Source organism: Corvus hawaiiensis, chromosome 24 (genome assembly GCF_020740725.1).
Source record: "Corvus hawaiiensis isolate bCorHaw1 chromosome 24, bCorHaw1.pri.cur, whole genome shotgun sequence".
Taxonomy (NCBI): Eukaryota; Metazoa; Chordata; class Aves; order Passeriformes; family Corvidae; genus Corvus; species Corvus hawaiiensis.
This window is the reverse complement of record NC_063236.1, coordinates 11,041,133-11,060,320: the sequence shown is the minus strand read 5'-3', so window position 1 is coordinate 11,060,320 and position 19,188 is coordinate 11,041,133. Positions and strand designations below refer to the sequence as shown.

Genomic DNA, 19,188 nt, shown 5'->3' with positions numbered 1-19,188 from the left:
AAGGGCCAGGCAGGAGCTTCCCAGCTGTACCCAGTCCCTGGGTGATGGGCACTGCTGTCACTGCTAGAGCCATGCTGCCTCTGAAGCAGGTGGGGACAGGGCTGCAGTGAGCCTGATGCTGCTCTGGAAGCCCTGTCTGTGGTAGCAAGGCCCATCCAGGACCCAACAATACACTGCTTTTCTCTAAACATTTATTCCAGGGAAACAAAGTGCCTGCACAGCCATGCCAGCTCTCAGGCCAGACAGCTGCCCAGTGGAGAACCGAGCCAGCCTGCCCCAGGCCAGGTCCTGGCTGCCCAAGTCACCCATCACAGCAGCACTGAGCTCCCCTGTGCACCCAGTGATGCTCTTTGGAGGCCAGTCTCCAGGCTTAAGCCTTTCACTGAATGGTGAGACCAGTCACAAAGAATTGTTTTGCCACAGCCATGTCAAAAAATGATTAAAATGGAGAGTGATCAGTCTGATGCTGGTGTGAGCCTCGTGGCTGGCAGCAAAGGCTGGCAACACCCTCTGGTCCGGTGGGTTCAGCCCCATCTCCACAGGGATGCATGGAGCAGCCTGGGACTGAGACAGGAGGAGCAGGAGCTGCTGCAGGCCAGGGACAGGCTGAGGGGGATGCAGCTTCGTGGGGCTTCTCCTCCTTTCCCAGGTGGGTTTCCTGCAGAGAAACCTCATGGCAGAGCTGGCCCCTGACTTCGACAGGGAGACATGCAAGCCCTAAGCAAAAACCCACTGTAAGCCCTGTTGCACTGGGGCAGGAGAAGCCTCCCAGTGCTCCAGCTGTAACCCTGGCCATGCTGCTGCCCCAGGGTGCTGGCACGGCATGACCAGCAGCCTGCTGCTGTCGGGGCCCCACTGGCAGTGCCCAGCTCTGCTCACCCGGGTACTAAACGTTGAGCTGCAGCACGTGGAGGTCGTCAGCGAGTCTGTCCTCAGCTGTGCTCTCATCCTCGTAGGGGTATCCTGTGTAGCCGCCCTCTTCCTTGCAGTACCTGAGGAACCTGCAAGTGCAGAGGCAGGGGAGCGTGGGCACAGGGGGCACCGGCCTCACTGCTCCATGGCAGCGGGCATGGCCAGGCAGCAGGAAAGGGCACATCCTGGTGAGCACTGTCTGTGGCAGGGGCCAGAGCAGCTCACCTGTGCCAGTGGTGGTCCTTGCTGAGCACAGCCGGATTGCCCACCACGATCAACAGAGCCTTGGCCCTGGTGATGGCCACGTTAAGCCTCTGAAGAGGACAAGCAAGAGGGCTTTACCTGGCTGCAGCACCTCTCATCCTCTCCCAGCTCCACCTGGGTGCAGGCAGCTCTGGTGTGGCACTGAGCACCCAGAGCAGCTCTACCTGCCTGTGAGAACCAGAGGGAAGAAGGGGATGCCCAGGAAGACGGGTCTGCCTGGGGCAATGTGGTACCTTGGGGTTCTTGAGGAAGCCCAGCCTGAAGGTCTGGTCGAACTGGAGGTATGTGCTGCAGCTGCGCACGGTGGAGATGAGGATCACATGCCGCTCCTGGCCCTGGAACTCCTCCACAGAGCCCACCTGGGGAAGGGACAGCAGATATGGGGCCAGAAGCAACCCTGGGCTGGGGCTGGCAGGGCTCCCTCCTCCTGTGGCAGGGTGTGCTCCTCTCCCGTCCATGCTCAGGACCTACCTTCAACTGGCTGATGTCCGGCAGCTTCTGCAGATCCGGATCCAGGGAGGTGATGGCTTTCCGGATCTTCTCTACCTGAGCGGAGGCATGTGGCAAAATCCAGCCACCATAGGGCCTTCCTTGTGCCAGCCCTGGGGCTGCCCGTCCGTCCCAGTGTTCCCTGTCCCTTGGGGAGGTCTCTGCCTATGCCCTGCCTGCAGAGCTGTGTCCCTCACCTGCTTCCTGTAGGGAGAAATGATGCCGATCTCCTTGGGGGACACAGTGGGGCAGCTTCCCTTGCCCTGGCTCTGCAGCAGCTTCTTGAGGTAGTGGACCAGGACCTCAATTTCAGCCGTGTTGAAGAATGAGGGGCTCTTGGCCTCTCTCTGGTCTTCCCCACAAACCCCATGGAAGATGATGGGGAAGCCCTGGGGATGGAGAACATTTGGCTCTGCTCTGCTTGTGCCTTAGGGATATCCCCTGGGCCAGTCCCTGCTGCGCCCCTCACCTTTTTGGGAAGCTCCTCCCAGGTACAATACAGATTCTGGATGTCAAGCCCGTTGCTCTTGCACACCTTCAGCTCGTTGTCGTAGAAGAGTTCGTTGGGGATCCTCAGAATGGCCTCGTGGGACCTGGCAGAGGCAGGACAGTGCCTGGGGTGGGTGCCCTGTGGGTCCAGAACCCTCTCAGGCACTGTGCAACCAGGACAGCAGGGGCACTCCCATCTCCCACACCAGCCGGGCCACTACGAGGCTCTGGGGGACAAATCCTGGAGAGCCACGTTCACCAATCTTGACTGGCTCAATCCCTTCCTGCACCATCCCTGTCCCCACCTGTAGTTCCAGAGCAGTTTGGTGATGAACTGTGGGTCGTATCCTCCACTCGACTTCTTGTACAGGGGGTTGTGCAGCATCAGCCTCTCCAGCAATGAGGTGCCTGTGCCCAGTGACAACCTGTGGCTCCCCGCAAGGCCACTCAGCCCCTGTGGGGTGCCTGCAGCACTCCCAACCCCTCTCCCTACTCACCCAAACCATGCTGGATGGCCAGTGGTGAGGTCAGGACAGGGCCCAGCTGCTTGGGGTCTCCTGCCAGCACCAGCTGCCCCCCATTGGGGTTGGTCTCCTGGTCCATGGGAGCCAGGAGCCCTGGGAACAGGAAGATCTCAGTGGAGAATGGGAGGGACCCCAGGCCATGCAGAGATGCTGGTCCTTGAGACAGCAGCCGGGCACCACTCACCCGCGATGGCGACCACGCTCTCTGGCTCTACCGCATGGCCGCACTCGTCAATGAAGACGTGGGAGAAAAACCCAGGGGGGAAGTTGGCTGACACCAGCCTGGAGGAGAGGTGGAATGAGGCTGTCTCAGCATCCTGCCCCACCTGGCCATCCTTCCTCTCCTACTCTTCATCCTCATCCTTCCACAGAGGAGGGATTCCCCTCCTGCTGCCTGCCCTCCTCCAACCCCTCCCCACTGAATCCCAGAGGGACTGCCTTCACAGCCTGGCTGCAAGGCAGCCCTGGGTCCACTTGCCACGGGTGCTGGGGACAATCCCAGCTCCTCTGACCTTCCTGCTGTCACCAGTGTGGTGATGATGATCCGGTACTGCCTCAGGTGCTCCTTGCTTGGGTACACGTAGCTGCTCTGCTCATCATCCCAGTTGCAGCAGGGCTGGAGCGTGGGCATTGGGTGAGGTCCCACTATCCCAGGGGATGCCAGCCCAGGTGTGCTGTCAGGATTTCAGGTTGGAGGAGCAAGGACTTACCATGATATCAGCGGGCACTTCCCTGTGGTTCCTGGAGCTGGCGATGAGCCTGTAGATGTTCTGAGGGGCAATGTCCTTGATGAGGCACTGGCACAGCAGGTCTGTGGCACTGTTGGAGGGGGCACAGGCCAAGATACGGGCATCCTTGAAGCATGTCCACACCTGGGTAGGAGGAGGAGGTGACAGCATTGAGCCCCATGGGTGAAAGTGGGCAGCAATGCTCAGGGCTGGATTTGGGCACCAGCCACTCACCTGCTTGATGGCCTCCACCATAGTGACCGTTTTGCCAGTGCCAGGGGGGCCAAAGATGAGGTATGGGGCTGGTCGAGACATCCCCGTCACGATGTGGGTCACAGCTCTGCACTGCTCCTCGTTGGTCTCCAGCTTGCGGTTAAACCACCTGTGGGAGCAGAGGCTGCGCTGCCGGAGCCCCATTGCCTCCATCCCCTGCATCCCTCGGGCCCTCCCACCCTGCAGAACTGGGGACTCACCGGGGCTGGAAGGGGCCTGGGAACAGGGACTTGTGGCAGGAGGCAGAGGGGAAGAGGAGGCTGGACAAGCCACGGCGCATGGCCAGGACTGCAGCCCGATGCTGGACCTGCAGTGGCAGCCGGCTGAAGGTGAAGGTCACATCAAACTTCAAGTTGTTCACAAACATCTTCTGCAGCCTGGGAAGGAGTGGTATGAGCAGGGCACGGAGCACTCTCCCATGCCCTGCTGTCCCATTCCAACCTGCTCCCGGCCTTTGGTATCTCTGAGAAAGGCTGCTGGGAGCAGACATCACTCACTTGGAGGAGAAGCCCAGCCTGACCTTCTCCAGTTCCACGCTGTGCACATAGCCCTTGTACCGGACGAGCGGAGAGTGGTCCCGCTCGCTGCTCAAGTGGGCAAAGAGGTGGTCCCCTCTCAGCAGGGACGGGCGGTTCTCGGCCACGCCAGGCACCTGTGCCAGAGGGTCAGTGTGCTGCCAGGCACTCTGGGAGTGCCAGTGTTATGCCAGCACCCCCCAGCCCCCTACGCACATCGAGAACCAGCAGCGTCCTGTCCTGCACCATGGTCACATCCTGCATGTCGTAGCGCCGGATGTCCACCTCCATCTGGATCTCCTCCAGATGCAGCAGCAGCTGGAATTTCTGGTGGTAGTTCTCAGCCTGCAGAGGTGCTTCCAGCAGCGAGCTGAGGGCAGCAGCAATGTCATTGTGTCCCAGGGACAGCTTGGCCCTCAGGGGACACCTCAGCATTGCCCTTGGCACTCACCACATGGCAGCCCAGCTGGAGCTGGCACTAGTGTTGGGTCCGAGCAGGATTGTGTCCTTGAGGCTCTTTGGGTACTGGTAGGTGCCCAGAGGGACTTCCCTCTCCAGTTCATTTTTCAGGGAGCTAGGTGGAGGGCACAGCAGTGCTGCAGGGACTGCATTATGTCCCCAACCCCACTGTCACCAGCCATCGCACAGGGTTGAAGCACTGTCCTGTGGTGTCAGACAGCCAAGGAGCTGAACCTCGTCCTGGCTGGAGAACAGGCTGGGCCCTTCTGCTCAGGATGGCAGCAGGTGACTTCAGCACATACCTGGCAGGGGGGATGCCATCCTCGGTGACGACTGTGACAAGGCGCTGGAGGCTGGCCTCGTAAGGCTGGAAAGGTGCCGAGGGCCCCAGGTCCTTGGCCAGCTGGCTCTCGGCAATGGCAGCAACATAGCGTGAGATGCTGAAGGGGTCATCTGGCTCCTTGGTGAACTCAAAGAACAACACAGCACTGAAGTGCCCATTGCAGGTGGTGAGGCACCGCACCTGGATGGGGTACATACCGCCTGCGGGGTGAAGAGGCGAGATCGAGTCCTGTGTCCTCTCTGCAGGGCAGGGCACAGGGCAGGGATGGGATGGGACAATGGGACCCTACCTGGGTGTAACAGCAGGGACTGGCCCTGCATTGCCCCTTGCTCATCAGTGAAGGAGAGCTCCTGTGACTGCTGGCGTGGCTGGAACCGCTGCAGTGTCACCACCTCCGTCCCACAGTTCTGCACCAGGACAGTGACTGTCTGGGGCTCACCTGGCACCACTGGGAAGCGGATGTTCCCATTGCCCTGGTCATAGTCTGAGACGATCTCTATGCCGTGCTTCCCACGAATGAGCTCAGCCCTGTGGGGAGGGAGGGTCAGGCTTTCCCTGCTGGGGCGGGGGATCCAGAGGCCATGCCAAGGCAGGGTGCTGCCAGTCATACCACTGCTTGGCATAGATCTGGGGCATTTGTGAAGTGAAGCTGAGCTGCTGTCCTGAGGCAGATGTGGACATGGACGTCTGTGCATTCGTTCTGGGTCTCCGGTACTGGTCTGCCACCACCACACGCCTCTTCACCTGCAAGGAGCAGCCAGAATTAGCGTGGCCCTGGGATCCTGCTGGGGGCTCCTGAGGAGCCAGTACTGGTGGGCACTGCCACTGCATGAACTCACCTTGAATTTCACCACCTCTCCACGCACCTGCACCTGCTGGGTTATCTTTAGTGCATACAAGATGCAGGAAAACCTGGGTGTCTTTGTGTCAGTCCTGAGGAGACAAGGGAGAGGGTTTGTGTGGGACAGAGTGTGGCTCGGCTGCCACGGGCACAGGCAGCTGAGGTGAGGCAAGTGGGAAGATGAAGCAGGACACTGAGGCTGGGGTGAGGGAGTTCTCAGTGGGTCCCCTCTGCTCCAGGAGAGGAAGAAGGACTTTGCCTTCCCATTGGCCTGTGCAAATCTTACATCCCTGCTGGCTGCTCCAGCAATTCCGTGCTGTGCCATTGTTGTTCCAGCTATGCCACAGCCATTCCAGCTGTCTCACTGCATCATTGCCTGTCCCTGACAGCCATGCAGAGCCTGTCCATGCTAGTACTCAGGAGCTGAGCTGGCACAGATAATGGCCCCAGCAGTGATGACTCCCCAGGTACCTCCTCCCAGTCCCACCAGTGCACTGAGCCCTGGCTTTGCCAATGATTAACAGTGGTAATATTGCACAAGGGCCAGTGTGATCGGTGTCAGCAGGGTGAGGTGGGGGAGTGTGGTGGGCAGTGGGTGTCCAAGGCCATCCCCAGGCAGCTGATGGGGGCCCATGGAGCTGGGGATCATCCCAGCAGGGCTTTGGTTAGACAGAGGAGCTTGGAGACCCCAGTGATGCTGGCCAGGCACTGGGGACGCTGGCCCGGGGATTGGGAGATGCTGGTCCGGGAGAATGGGCGATGCTGGCCAGGAGTCCGTCCCGGCTGATGCTGCCCGGGTCTGCCCGAGGGCTCTCACCTGGGCCGGAACTCCTGGTTGTAGATGGTCCGCAGCGTTTCCCGCAGGCTCGCCTGCTCCCGGCCCGTCTCCCGCAGGAACTGCACGAACTGATCCCCCCACAGACTGGCCTCCGCCACGCTGAACCGCGACATGGTTGAGCCGTGCCGAGCCGAGCCGAGCCGAGATGTGCCGCGTCGAGGTGTGCGAGGTTAAGCCGGGCTGGGCTGGGCTGGGCTGGGCTGGGCTGACCCGGACCTGGGAGCGCAGGAAGAAACGAAAGCGAAAGGGGCCGAGCGGCCGCGGGCCCGCCCGCCTGGCACGGGGGGATGGAGGGGCTGGGACAGGGACAGCGGAGCCTGCTGTAGAGAAGGCTGGGTGGGAGAAGGGCCAGGAGGCGTGCAGGGAACGAGTCAGTCTAAAGGATGATTAGCTAAAGATTTGGAGAAGGACAAAGAGATAGAAACGCTCTTAAGGCTGGAACACTGGCGGGGAGCTACTTTCAGTGTAACCAAGGAGCAGAAGACTAGCCTTGAGGGAGATAAAAGCTGTGTTGGGTGCAGAGCCTTATCTTGGGCCCTGCTTCAGCTTCACATTCTTGGAATTGCTGCAGCGATTTCCTGGATGGGTCCAGGGCCGCAGCCCACAGCACCTGAGGCCCACACAACTTTTCATCTCCCCTGGGTGCTGCCGCAGGGAGGGGACTCTCTTAACAAACTGTCCTTCAATCACAGCTCTGTGCAAATCCTCCAAAGAAGCCCTGCTTTGTCCCGTGTAGGATACGACCAGGAGTGTCTGACGTAGGTGTTACAGTAAGACACAGAGGATGAATGGAATTACCTCCTTGCTGAGTTTTTTCCAGGGAGGAGCTGCATTAAAGCTCTGCGACTGTTTTTATTTTAATTTGGATGCTCAGCTGTCCAGTTCCCATGTCTGTATACAAGGGCGGGAGCATCACCCATGGGTTTGGAGTGATACCATCCCTGCTTTAATTGTGGAATTGTTAAAGTTGCAAAAGATCTTTGAGATCATCAAAGCCCAACCCTGAACCCAGCACTGCCATCGTGTTCACCACTAAACCATGTCCTCAAGTGCCACATTCACGTTTTTGAACACCCTCAGGGTTGGTGACTCCACCACTTCCTAGCCTTTAGGAATTAACAGGAGTGAGACCATGAAAGAACACACACAAATGGCTTTAACCAAAGACTGGTGTATTTGCACTAGACTAGTTGATACAGAGGATGCCTGAGGGATGAATGGTCAGTCTCAGCAGCAAATACAAATATATTTTATTTAGATAAAACTCACAAAGGATAAACACTTGTTTTGTGGTATTACTGTGCAAAACCTGAAGTGTAATGCACAGGCAACCCCATCCCTCTCTTCCCAACCCTTTTTCCTTTGTGTATTTAAAAACAGGAAGACATGAGCCAGTTTAAAAACCAGAACCTGCAAGGCGCCCAGTGATAGCCAAGTGCAAACAAAGCAAAGGGAGTTCACCAGAGGAAGTTCACTTTGTAGTGAATCCATGTTCCAAGATCTGAGAAAGGCATCATCCTCTCCTTCACAGAAACTGTTAGGACTGCTAGTTTTGATGTTAGAGGGGGGAAAAAAGTAACGCAGAGCATGCACGTAGAAGAGATTCACTCCAAAATCCCCTCTAAACATGACAAGAAACTGTCCAAAACTGAGACAAATGGAAAGGATTTTTTCTCTCACTTTGGTGCAAGTTTATTTATTTTGTACACTATCCATCCATACACCTGTGATACAAATCTATGAACCTGCCACAAAGCATTAAAGCACAACATACCTATTATTCTGTAGACATCTGCATTTTTAATCACCATCCAGCCCTTGTGGATCAGCAGTGATGCATCTTGTAAAAATGCAGATGTCTGGTAACCGTACGTACACAAGGGAGGGGAGAACAAAGATGTTCACTTTTAGGGAACATGGCTCAAATCTTCAGATTAAAAAAAGGTTACGTCCCTGGAAGAGCTGGGTGAGTAGGGAATTCTGTAAAGGATCCTGTAAACTCATTTTCTACAGTAAAATCTAAGCCTGCAGTCATCTGCTTTGTGGAGGCTGGGAACAAGGGTACACGAGGACTCACTGTCTTGCACTTACTGTGTTTTGCAGTGCCACGAGCTCTTGGCAGGTTTGACAAACTTACTGGATACCTGGAGTGCTGGATACAGGTGAAGGGAACACTCTGCACCCTCTGCTGGGGTAATAATAGGGCTTTTCCAGCTAGGAAGTTTTCCAGCCAGTGACTGAAAACAGCTACACTTCTGAGCCATGAATGGCTGAATTTAAATGACCTATTAAATGCAGCTACAACAGGAAGTTTATGTGGCAGGAAACACAAAACACAAAGACAACTATTTGTTCCACAGTTCCCTCTCAGGCTAGAAAACCTGTTAACTTTGAAAGCCCTAAAAAATGCTGCTCTGGTTTAGAAACCATCTACTTGGCATAGGACCACATTTGTTTTTTTGCACACAAACGTTTCATACGCCTCCTTCTTTCTGCATTAAGCATTCTGCATTTCTTTGCCAATCTTGTAGCTGAGGATTTTGTTCCAGTCAATCTTGGTGCGGGTGACGGGCAGCTGCCGGCGTAAGGCTTTGAAAGTGGTGTCTGACATGGTCTGGTAGTTTTCACTAATTGCTGTCTGCAAGTGCAAGTAGATTTGGTTAGGGCACTCATAAAACACTACGAGAAAGCTCAACTCAGTGTTAAAGCCACAAACTCCTTTCTGTAAGGTGTAAGGCACACTATTAACTAAATTAATAATGCAGTCACATTGGTTTCTATTCACGTTCCCTGTAATGCAGCAGCATCTCCTTAGGTCTTTCACTGCCTTATCTCTTTTGAGTCTCCTTACACACAGGCTGGGACAATGTAAAAGCTGTTGCACAAATTTCCTCCTCAGTATTTTTAACTGTCACAGAGGAAAATACATTGACTCACCCACTCCCCTCCCATGCTTGTTCCAGGTACCATTTGTAACCCTTTAAAAAACCATACAGCAAACTTGATAGTTAATTATAACACAGCTTTATAACGTTACAGCTTTATAACTATATTGTTTAAACAAATACTGCTGCCCTCTTCTAAGTAATTCTTACAGTGAATACCAGATTCAGCCAGAAACAGAAGCAGAGGTCAGTTTTCCATGTTTTCATTAACTGCAAATGGAGACTGATATGATTCTATGGTTTATTTAACTACCATTGATCTTACCTGGTACTCGTTTTCTGCATTTTCTATGATCTTAATAAACTCCTTAGCAGTTTGGACATCGCTCTGCAAAGGAGGAAAAAAAAAAAAGTTGGTATGTTGAAGCACAACTTAGATAAGCTACACAATAGGTTTCTTCTCAAATGATAGGCTGAGTACAGATAAAGTGGGTAACATCATCAGCTTGTGCCTCGTGGTTGTAGCTGGGTTCCTTTCACTTACTACGTACTGGGTAGAGCTTGTGCTCCGAACTGGAACAGGGCTGCACCCTAGTGAGCAAAAGGGACGTGGACCTTCATGGTAAAATGAGTCATTTTGCAGCTGTTGCTCCCTCTACCATACTAGAGGATTTCTTATTTTCCCCTTAGTGTATGTCTCTTACTGTTCCTTTCCCATGCACAGAGATAGAGAAGCATATTCTGTCCTCTTTAACCCAAACTTCCAAGAGAAGCTTTCCAACAGAGACTTTCTAATAAGATTGAATTTTAAGCAATTGGGAATCTGGGATTCCTATGTGACTCTAAATACTACATTGAATGTTCACCCTAAAATTACTTTAAAGTCAAGAGACTGCAGTCATGGCAGTGCATGCTTTGTGAGCTGTTTAAGGAATAAAACAGTTGCTTATTATAAGGATCTTTTAGCATACTTACTGACACCTGTACAGAGTCCTGAATGTCTTTGTGACTAACCAGCTGGACATTGCCATCTTCATAGTAATGGACCTGGACAAAGAGATAGAATGAACGTTTTATCACAGAATTCCTGAGCCCCCAAATGCTACTACAATGGCACAACAGAGCATTGTGCCAGTCTTCTCTGCTTACGTGGAGACTAAAAGCAGGATGGATTTTCTAAAAGGTTTCATTCTTTGTCAAGACTGTTCAAGATTATGTTAATGCAGTAAACACCTAGAGCTAAGAGCAAATATAAAAGATTCAAGGTAGAGGTTTTAGCCCTATGAAGTGAAGCAAAGTGGAGGCCTATATGGTAATGCTACATAATAAACCACAGGCCATATCTGAGACTATTCCTGAAATACTAGATTTAAGAATTAATTTCTTGAATTGCTTAGTTTAATAGCATACTGACTTGAGAAGGACATCTCTGCTGCATTTCAGCATCTCATTCTGAGCCAATCCATTTGTGTAAGAGAAGCACAGTGCAGCTTCTTCTGTTACTGCCAGGAGAAATTAACTCACCTGGATTTTGAGCACGGCAGCCACTTGAGCTGTTGGTGGTGTGATGGTAAACTTCCATTCTGATCTCCAACGCCCATTCCTAAAAGCAATCAAAGCATGAAAAACTATTTCCAAGAAGCTGTAACAGCAAAAAGAACCAAACTAACAAGAGTAAGTTGTTTCTGATGTTGTCTTATCACCACTACTACACAAGGATTTAGTGCTTCAGATGACAGAGTCAAATTTCAGCAGCCCAGCTGAATATGATGAAGCTTCAGTACAAAGAAGCTCCAGTGCACTTGTGCTCCAGAGATGTAAAGGATTATCTATCCAGCTCTGCTAATGCCTTTACTCTGGATAGGTCACAGGAAGGGTTTTGATAAGTGCCAAGGGGGCTGCAAGGAAAACACTACAGAAGGAAAAGAACTTCTTGGGAAGCCCAAAACTCCCTGTCCTTCAGACCGTGTCAGAGCTATAGCAGGATGGGTTGGTGTGAGGAACCAGGCAAAGGAAGAAAACACACTATGTTGAAATAGTCTTACCAGAAGTTCTTGGGCTGAAACTGGTGGCTCTCAATACAGGCAATAATTGTCTGCTGTCCATCTATAGATTTACCATAAACCTGTATTTAGAAAAAGAGTTAAAAAGGCCCAAGAGCTAAGGAAAGCCATTCTTAATCTCTGTTCTTGGCAGCAGGGTGGAGGCTGCTGTGGTGGTACCTCACTGGGAACATGCACCACGAGTTCCACTGTCCAACACCTCCCCTGGCAGGCATTTTATTACCTGCAGGTGTGAAGGTGCTTGGCAGCCATGACTATGAAAAATGTCTAATCTATCTTTACCACTGTGTGCATACCAAGATAGTTGCACCCTCTTCGGAACCTGTCATTCCAAAGTTAGCCAAAATACTAGTGAGGATGGAGAATTCCAACAGCTCTGCCCAGCACAGTCGGCTCTAGAACTGACTGACTCAGAGCAATACACTTTCAGGGAAACAATATGGATACTCAACAGTGCAGAAGCCATTGGGGTAATGATCTTTGACGTAGGCTCTCAGTGCACTGTCACAGGCATCTCTCCATTGTTTTAAAGTCGATTCTGTGTCCTCGGGCTGGGGATCACTTGCTTCTTTCCTTAAGTGATCAAACTTAAAAGAAAGTTTGTTTCTTGGGTCTAAAAATCTGCCATTGCCCAGATCACCATGTTCTGTGATTAAGACCTGTAAAAGAAGTTGAAATGATGATACATTTAGGCTGCTATAGATGTGTTATTTCTCATTTTTCCCTACTTGCATATCAGTGTTATAATAGGTTCTTTCATTGAGCTACAAGATCACATAAAGAAAACAAAGTCTTTTCAGTAATAATTTAAATTAATAGTAGTAGTTGTGAGGCTGAAGGTAACTTGCTGCTCTCCACAGTAATTCTGCACTTAGACTTCTGTTCCAGAAAAGGCTGAACTATAATAATGTATATATTTAGCTTAAAATTGGGTATCCTTACAATATAAGCAGGTTGCTTTGCTTTTGAAGTTATTTTAGCTGTTTTCCTTCTCTGTTTCTAGAGCAAACAGAGAATTTTACTCTGGAATCTACCATTTATTGCCATGTTCCATGTTGCAATAGCTCTACTTCTGGGCAAGAAGGGTATATAGATGTGACTACTTCTAAAATACACCAACTAAAGCAGACAGCAAAGCAGCATTGCACATTCCCTCCCTTTTTCTTTTTCACCATAATTCTCTGGCTTCACAAATATTGGCTTTTTTGGGGTGGGGTTTTTCTTTTGCAGGTTGTACTGTAACTTTCTCATCAAAGCTATTTCTATGAGCAGCCCTCTTAATATCTGCCTCCCATAAACATATCTGGAACACCACAAAAGCTGGGTCAGAGCTTGGCTCAGAGAACAGAGCAGATGGTCAGGCAGCTTTCTGGCTTCCCTACGACTTTGTTTGTTCTAAAGAAAAAAGTTAAAAAAAAACCCCTAAACAACTTGTTTTGCTGGCATAGACTGGATAGTATTAGGTATAATCATTACACCAAATCAATGATTTGGTATAAACAAAGATAGCGTTTTTTTTTTAGGGTAGCTGGGAACGGACTAAAATTGCAGAAAATAAACAAACTATTAGGAATCTATTATCAATTGTCAATAGGAACTGTAAGCAAGTAGCAACATAAGGGCTTGCGAGTGAGCTTTAAATAGACAGTAATCTTTAATCATTCACACTCCTAAGTAAAATTCCAGTGACTTCAGCATGAAGCTTTAAGGAACAACGAATTGGACTTACTAAGTAGTACAAGACAGGACTTAAAGAGAATATTTTGCTTATGCTTTGTTCTTACAGAAGAAAGTTTGGCATTATAATGATATGTGGGGGAAGGAGGAGAGGCGGCACCTTGTGAGCAGAATGAGTGAGTCAGCTGATGGTGATGTTGACTTATGAGTCAACATCTTGACGAAACAACATTTTTATTGCTTTTTCACAGTGCAGTAATACAAACCTCAAGTGTACAAAGTTTCCTCTTACCTGATCATCGTACCCTTCTATCTTCACCGGAGTGAACTGATCCATGTTGTACTGTGCAAACGCACTGTTGAGGATTAAAAGAACATGAACTTTAGCTGTTCATGCACAATTATTTTGTCTCAAGAATAAGTACACTGTGTGATTATATTCCAGCAAACATCAACTTAAATTGGGCAAATAATACACACGAGCACTGTTAAAGGATTTTCCAATACCTTTCACTGTAGATAGCTATAAACACCAGGTCTAAAAGCAGGTTTATTTAGGGACGACCAGGAAAATACAGAGTTCAAAAGTAGAACAGCAGGTAGCCTGGGGGAATGTGAGCAAGCCAAGGCAAAACAGGAACACCCCAGCTACAATTTAGACAGCAGCAAGGTAAACAAATTTACAACAATTTTCTTATGTAAAGACTTGCTGACTGACACGTCACCTAGCTTGAAATAAAATCTTAGCATCAAAAAGCTTTAAGCACCTTCTGATGAAGCTGTGGAAGTAAACAACATATTTTGAAAATTTTTTATTGAGGGCAGTTCTTTTTCTAAACTTAGGCTATGAATTACTCACTATTTCAGGCTTCGCTTACTTTATAAATCAGATGATTCAACATGATCAGACATTTCTGCTGCTGCAGATTTAAACTCTTTGGCAGAGTGCCTTCCTGTCAGTTTTATACAGCACAAATTCCAAATTAGGGCTTTTAAAAAGAATCATCCACACCTTTCATTATATATTTTGTTAAGTGGGGTAAGGAAGTACAGAAGATTGCTCTGAATACAGCAAATGGTTTTCTTCGTCACAGAATGGTGGGTATAAAAAAACCAGAAGTATCTCTGATGGTAATTTGACTTGTGTTTGAAATCTTAGTACTTACTGTGCTGCTCCTTCCCTGAGAAGATTGTCATTGTTAAGCAATAACCGGACATCTGGAGAAGAAAGGGTTCAGGTGGGTTACTGGATTTTTTGATAAAATTTTTCTCTTTATGCATTTTATTTTCAACTGTACAAATGCAAACATTAATATGATTAAATAATTTCATTAAGCAGAAGTAGTCCAGAAGGACTGCATGCTTTCCCTAGCCACTTAACCGTAAAAGCACACCATACGTGTGACACAGCCTCAGATTCTTACAATAGATAAAACGTGAAGAAAACATCACAGATCATTTTTTCCTTAATTACTTACCATTGAATACTTCATTGAACTCTCCAGGGGGTGCATGAGTGATGAATTTTGCAGCTATACGCACCTACAATGAAGCAGAAAAGTAATTAAAGACAAAAGATAATTTACTGCGTTCATACATATTGAAGCAATTTACCAACAAAACCAACTCTAAAGTGACAGATGTAGGGAGAAATCTAGACATGCATTGTCAAGATAGAAATAGTCTCTCATAAGACTATTCAAAGCAAGGCTGGACAGGGCTTGGAACAACCTGGTCTAGTGGAAGGTCCCTGCCCACGGCAAAGGGTGGAACTGGATGATCTTCAAGGTCCCTTTCAACCCAAATCATTCTGGGATTCTATGAAGGCATGTGGAACTGTGAATGATACCATAAATAACTGAAAAGGCCAACTTTCAATGTCCAGAGACTTTGAATCTGGAAAAGAAAGCCCCGTCTCTTCTAAAGTGTAATAAAACTGAAATGTGTTCTGAAATCCAATATACATGTCTTGCACTGTTAGAATTTAGGTGGTCCGGGTATTGATTCTGTTGGAATTAGTAGGAGTTTATGGTTTTCATTATCAAATCTTTTATGGCTTTTACAGGACCAAAGGGAATAGAAAGATCTTGGAAGAAATGAAAGAGGAAGTGCCACAAAATTAAACCTCTCCCTTAGAATAATAAAAACATCACATTTCCTCTGATAAGCCCAGCTAACAAAGTCGACCAATGAGCCTCTCCAGTCTAACAAGACATTTATTGAAAGTGACTGCAGAATTGCTCATTACCATTCTGATTACCTTCTACTTTTCATTTTGAGCAGCAAAACAAGAATTGTGCGTATATATCCAACTGCTTCACCTGAGTTATTGCCAGAGCTGGAAATAACTCGCTTCTCTCAACAGTCTTCCCTGTTTTAATCAGAAATTGTTTGTATTGTTTGTTGCATAATTATTTAAAGCAAGCCACGAAAAGAAATAAACACTTTTCCAAACAAAAGGTTTGTTAGCCTATCTAAGAAATTAATCTCTTACCAAAAATATGCCCATAGAGAATAAAGGAGTGAAGCTTGAAGGATGGAACAAACTCATTTTGCTGCTCAACTGATGGTTTTGGGTTTTTTGCTTTGCTTTAAAATTGCCTTATTCCAACAGGATCAAGTAACAACTCAGCTTTAACTGGATTGAGCTTCAGATAAAAATAGATCATCTTCCAAATTAGCAATGATTTCGAAAAACAGATATACATTCTTTGTGCCTGAAGTAATTGAGCAATACAAGGAAAACATTAAAAAGACAGTATCCTGTGTAATTGATACAATGCAGAACATAAAACCATTTTCTCTTAATTTTCTGGTTTTAGGTAGGTAAGTATACAGCAATTCCAAAAATGGAGTCTTAAACTGTTTTAAAACTTTCATTATTTAAAGAGCTGTAGTTAGGACAGATTGCTACCATAATATTGTCAAATTTCACTGTCAGAAATTTGGGCAATGATGAAGAGAGCCTGGCAGTAATTTAGGGAGACCCTGCTGCTCTATATCCTCTGTGGACTTCGCTCAGAGTCCGCCCCAAAAGGCTGAAAGATTTCTGAAATGACACCATGTGCTTTTCTGAGCAAGTGCAATTGTAAGCACAGCACGGAATATCACTGTGCTAAAGCTCTCACACTACCACTAAATATCTACCACTAATGCCAGGATGCCTCTCAGTGGGAGGACAGCCCTGGAATACACCCTGCAAATTAACTCCCTGGATGAACAGATTCTCTTTTATAAGGTACTTCAACATACAGCAAAAAAAGGTCCCTAAAAACTTATAAAATTTAATATCTTATAAATTTATGCAATGATGTTGTGGCTGCAGAACATGAAACCCTCGCAAAGGGGTCACTGTTTTAGTAGGCTGAACTTCAGATCAATGGATTCTCGTAACGAAATCCTTATGGGAAAAAGAAACAACAAACAAACAGAAAAAACCCCCAAGTGTTATGTGAGAGATTTTTACAGTCTTCCACAAATTCTCTCACTTGGAAGGATGAACAAAATTAAATCAACACAGAAAGGCCTCTGCACTTCAATCAAATGTTATTACAAACCCAGTTCTGATCAAAGCAAAGGCTGCAAGTGGAAAGTGTTCACTTGGATAATTACCCCTTGCCCTGCCTCTCACGGAGCAATAAAATACAAACCATTTCAGTTAAACTATTGAAATCAGGAGTGCAGGAAACAGGCTGGGGAGTGATTAATTTGAAATGTCAAGCACTTGAACAGTTGTTGGTTTTCAGAGCTGGTTTCTTGCAGGGCGGTGTCAGGATGCTTCTCTGCAGAAACACCAAAATAGGACTTTCTGCAACCTGCCCCATTTCCTGGCCCCCGGCGCCATTTCAGGTGCCATTTCAGCCTGCAACATCAACTTCCTGCTTCTAAAATGGGGAAAGTGTCTGAGGGGAAGGGAAGCTGCTCAGCTGCTAGTTTAAACTGGCAAAATGGCAGCAGAATGAACTAGAGCAAAACGGGAGATTTCAGAGGAACTTAAAAGAAAATCACAGGATCACAGACTGGTTTGGGTTGGAAGGGACCTTAAAGCTCATCCAGTGCCATCCCCCTGCCATGAGCAGGGACACCTCCCACTGTCCCAGGCTGCACCAAGCCCTGTCCAACCTGGCCTTGGGCACTGCCAGGGATCCAGGGGCAGCCACAGCTGCTCTGGGCACCCTGTGCCAGAGCCTGCCCACCCTCACAGGGAAGAATTTCTTCCCAATATCCCATCTAACTCTGTCCTCTGGCAGTGGGAAGCCATTCCCCCTCGTCCTGTCACTCCAGGCCCTTGTCCCAAGTCCCTCTCCAGCTCTCTTGGAGCCCTTTTAGGCACTGGAAGGGGATCTAAGGTCTCCCTGGAGCCTTCTCTTCTCCAGGCTAGACACCCCCAACTCTCCCAGCCTATCTAAGAAATTAATCTCTTACCAAAAATATGCCCATAGAGAATAAAGGAGTGAAGCTTGAAGGACGGAATGAACTAATTTTGTTGCTCAATTGATGGTTTTGGGTTTTTTGCTTTGCTTTAAAGTACTGGTAAATTAAGACTTAAAAAAAATAACATTTATAAAGTTCAAGACTCATCTGAATAGTCACAAAATGGATACTACAGTAAATCTTTGCTGCATGTTTCTCTTTCAGATCCTCCCTTAAGGTTGTCCTTCTCTGCCTGTGTGAGGCGTGGAGGCAGTTGAAATTGAATCAAGCTATATTCTAAAAGCCATATCAATTCTGCTCTGGAATACTTATTTCAAACAACATCACCTAAAATAGTGACTAATGGATTAATTTCATCTTTAAAGCTCTGCTTGTTTCACAAATGATGTCACTGAAATGAAACTGAAATTGCAGTTTAAGGGAAAAATGAAAGCATCCTCTGGACTTGTAGGATCCTTGAGGATCCATGAGCCTGAACAACTCCTCCATAATGTTAAAAAACAAAGCAAGCACTAAATTTAACACTTCTATGATGTAAGGAAGAGTAACAGTGTATTTTAAAACTACTGTTTGTAGACAACAGTGTTACCTGGCACAGAACTTGCAGTCTGTAACTTTCCCACATTCCTACACAAGAGGAACTACTCATTTCCCCCTTTCCTAAAATAATTATGGCTCTATTTGCTCCTACTTAGTCCTTTCCACCCAGCATAATTTGTAGGATCTACATCAAAGTTCCTGTCAGCAGCTGGGGCGAGCAGAAAACGCGCCGACACACTCGGAGGGTGTTTAGGAAGTGAAGAAGTTGCAAAGGACCTTATAGACACGCTCGTTACTTAGCTGATTCGGGAAAAGAAGCGCAGAAAATACATTTTCGCAGAATCATTTTGGTTGGGAAAGACCTCCAAGATCATCGAGTGATCAACCTGTGACTGATCCCCACCTTGTCAACAAGACCAGAGCACTGACTGCCACGTCCGGTCGAACATCACCAGGGATGGGGACTTTACCACCTCCCTGGGCAGCCCCTGCCAACGTCTAACAGGCCTTTCTGTTAAGAAACTCCTCCTGATGTCCAACCTAAACCTCAGCTGCACCGAGGCAATGAAGAAATCGGAAGGCAAAGTGCTTCGGAGGTAAGGAACGGCCGTTCCTTCACCCGGGCGGCGGCGGCCCGGTGCTCTCGGGGACCCGCCCGCCCCGAGGCACCCGCAGGCCGGCACACAGGCACCGGACGAGCCTGCCCGCCACTCCCCACCCACCGCCTTCCCGGGGGCAGCGGCGCAGGCCCACAGCGGGGGAGCGGCCACCCCCTTTCCTTTACCTTCTCCTCATCCGACACCCGCTCCTCCAGGTCCGCCATCTTGGCAGCTGTGTGCCCGGCCCCGCGCAGCGCATGCCGGGAGAGCCGGGCGGCGGGCCGAAAGCGCTGGTGGCGCCATCTTAGCTGCGGG

General features: G+C 48.8%; 2 protein-coding genes across 3 annotated transcripts; both read right to left on the bottom strand.

Moving 5' to 3' along the window:
- Positions 1–180: 180 nt before the first annotated feature.
- MOV10 (Mov10 RISC complex RNA helicase) lies at positions 181–7,011 on the bottom strand. 2 transcript variants are annotated; one of them, XM_048328195.1, is made up of 22 exons: positions 6,655–7,011; positions 5,836–5,929; positions 5,607–5,740; positions 5,286–5,524; positions 4,956–5,196; positions 4,646–4,768; positions 4,411–4,564; positions 4,177–4,331; positions 3,880–4,056; positions 3,641–3,788; positions 3,389–3,550; positions 3,191–3,294; positions 2,863–2,960; positions 2,652–2,771; positions 2,460–2,562; positions 2,135–2,258; positions 1,863–2,054; positions 1,648–1,722; positions 1,410–1,535; positions 1,138–1,226; positions 880–1,001; positions 181–717 (listed from the first exon to the last, which is right to left on the bottom strand). In XM_048328195.1, the coding sequence occupies exons 1-21, from the start codon at positions 6,786–6,788 to the stop codon at positions 887–889; spliced, it is 2,907 nt and encodes a 968-aa protein (XP_048184152.1). In that variant the 5' UTR covers positions 6,789–7,011; the 3' UTR covers positions 181–717; positions 880–886. The 2 variants fall into 2 exon arrangements, with proteins under 2 accessions (XP_048184152.1, XP_048184151.1); XM_048328194.1 differs by having other exon boundaries at positions 181–658; positions 6,655–7,009.
- Positions 7,012–7,826: 815 nt separating this feature from the next.
- Positions 7,827–19,155, bottom strand: CAPZA1 (capping actin protein of muscle Z-line subunit alpha 1). The gene is made up of 10 exons (XM_048327748.1): positions 19,059–19,155; positions 14,779–14,842; positions 14,467–14,518; positions 13,593–13,656; positions 12,076–12,282; positions 11,606–11,685; positions 11,085–11,163; positions 10,536–10,607; positions 9,886–9,948; positions 7,827–9,313 (listed from the first exon to the last, which is right to left on the bottom strand). The coding sequence occupies exons 1-10, from the start codon at positions 19,095–19,097 to the stop codon at positions 9,173–9,175; spliced, it is 861 nt and encodes a 286-aa protein (XP_048183705.1). The 5' UTR covers positions 19,098–19,155; the 3' UTR covers positions 7,827–9,172.
- Positions 19,156–19,188: the final 33 nt, after the last annotated feature.

What these genes read in the sequence shown, in the direction of transcription:
- CAPZA1 (XM_048327748.1), bottom strand. Translation starts at nt 19,097, where the DNA reads ATGGCGGACCTGGAGGAGCGGGTGTCGGATGAGGAGAAG. An exon ending in GGGTGTCGGATGAGGAGAAG is followed by an intron (nt 14,843 to 19,058) that starts GTAAAGGAAAGG and finishes GCTTCATTGTAG; the next exon opens with GTGCGTATAGCTGCAAAATT. An exon ending in ATGCAGAAAACGAGTACCAG is followed by an intron (nt 9,314 to 9,885) that starts GTAAGATCAATG and finishes TTGCACTTGCAG; the next exon opens with ACAGCAATTAGTGAAAACTA.
- MOV10 (XM_048328195.1), bottom strand. Translation starts at nt 6,788, where the DNA reads ATGTCGCGGTTCAGCGTGGCGGAGGCCAGTCTGTGGGGGGATCAGTTC. An exon ending in CAGATCTATGCCAAGCAGTG is followed by an intron (nt 5,525 to 5,606) that starts GTATGACTGGCA and finishes CCCTCCCCACAG; the next exon opens with GGCTGAGCTCATTCGTGGGA. An exon ending in TCCAGCTGGGCTGCCATGTG is followed by an intron (nt 4,565 to 4,645) that starts GTGAGTGCCAAG and finishes TGCTGCCCTCAG; the next exon opens with CTCGCTGCTGGAAGCACCTC.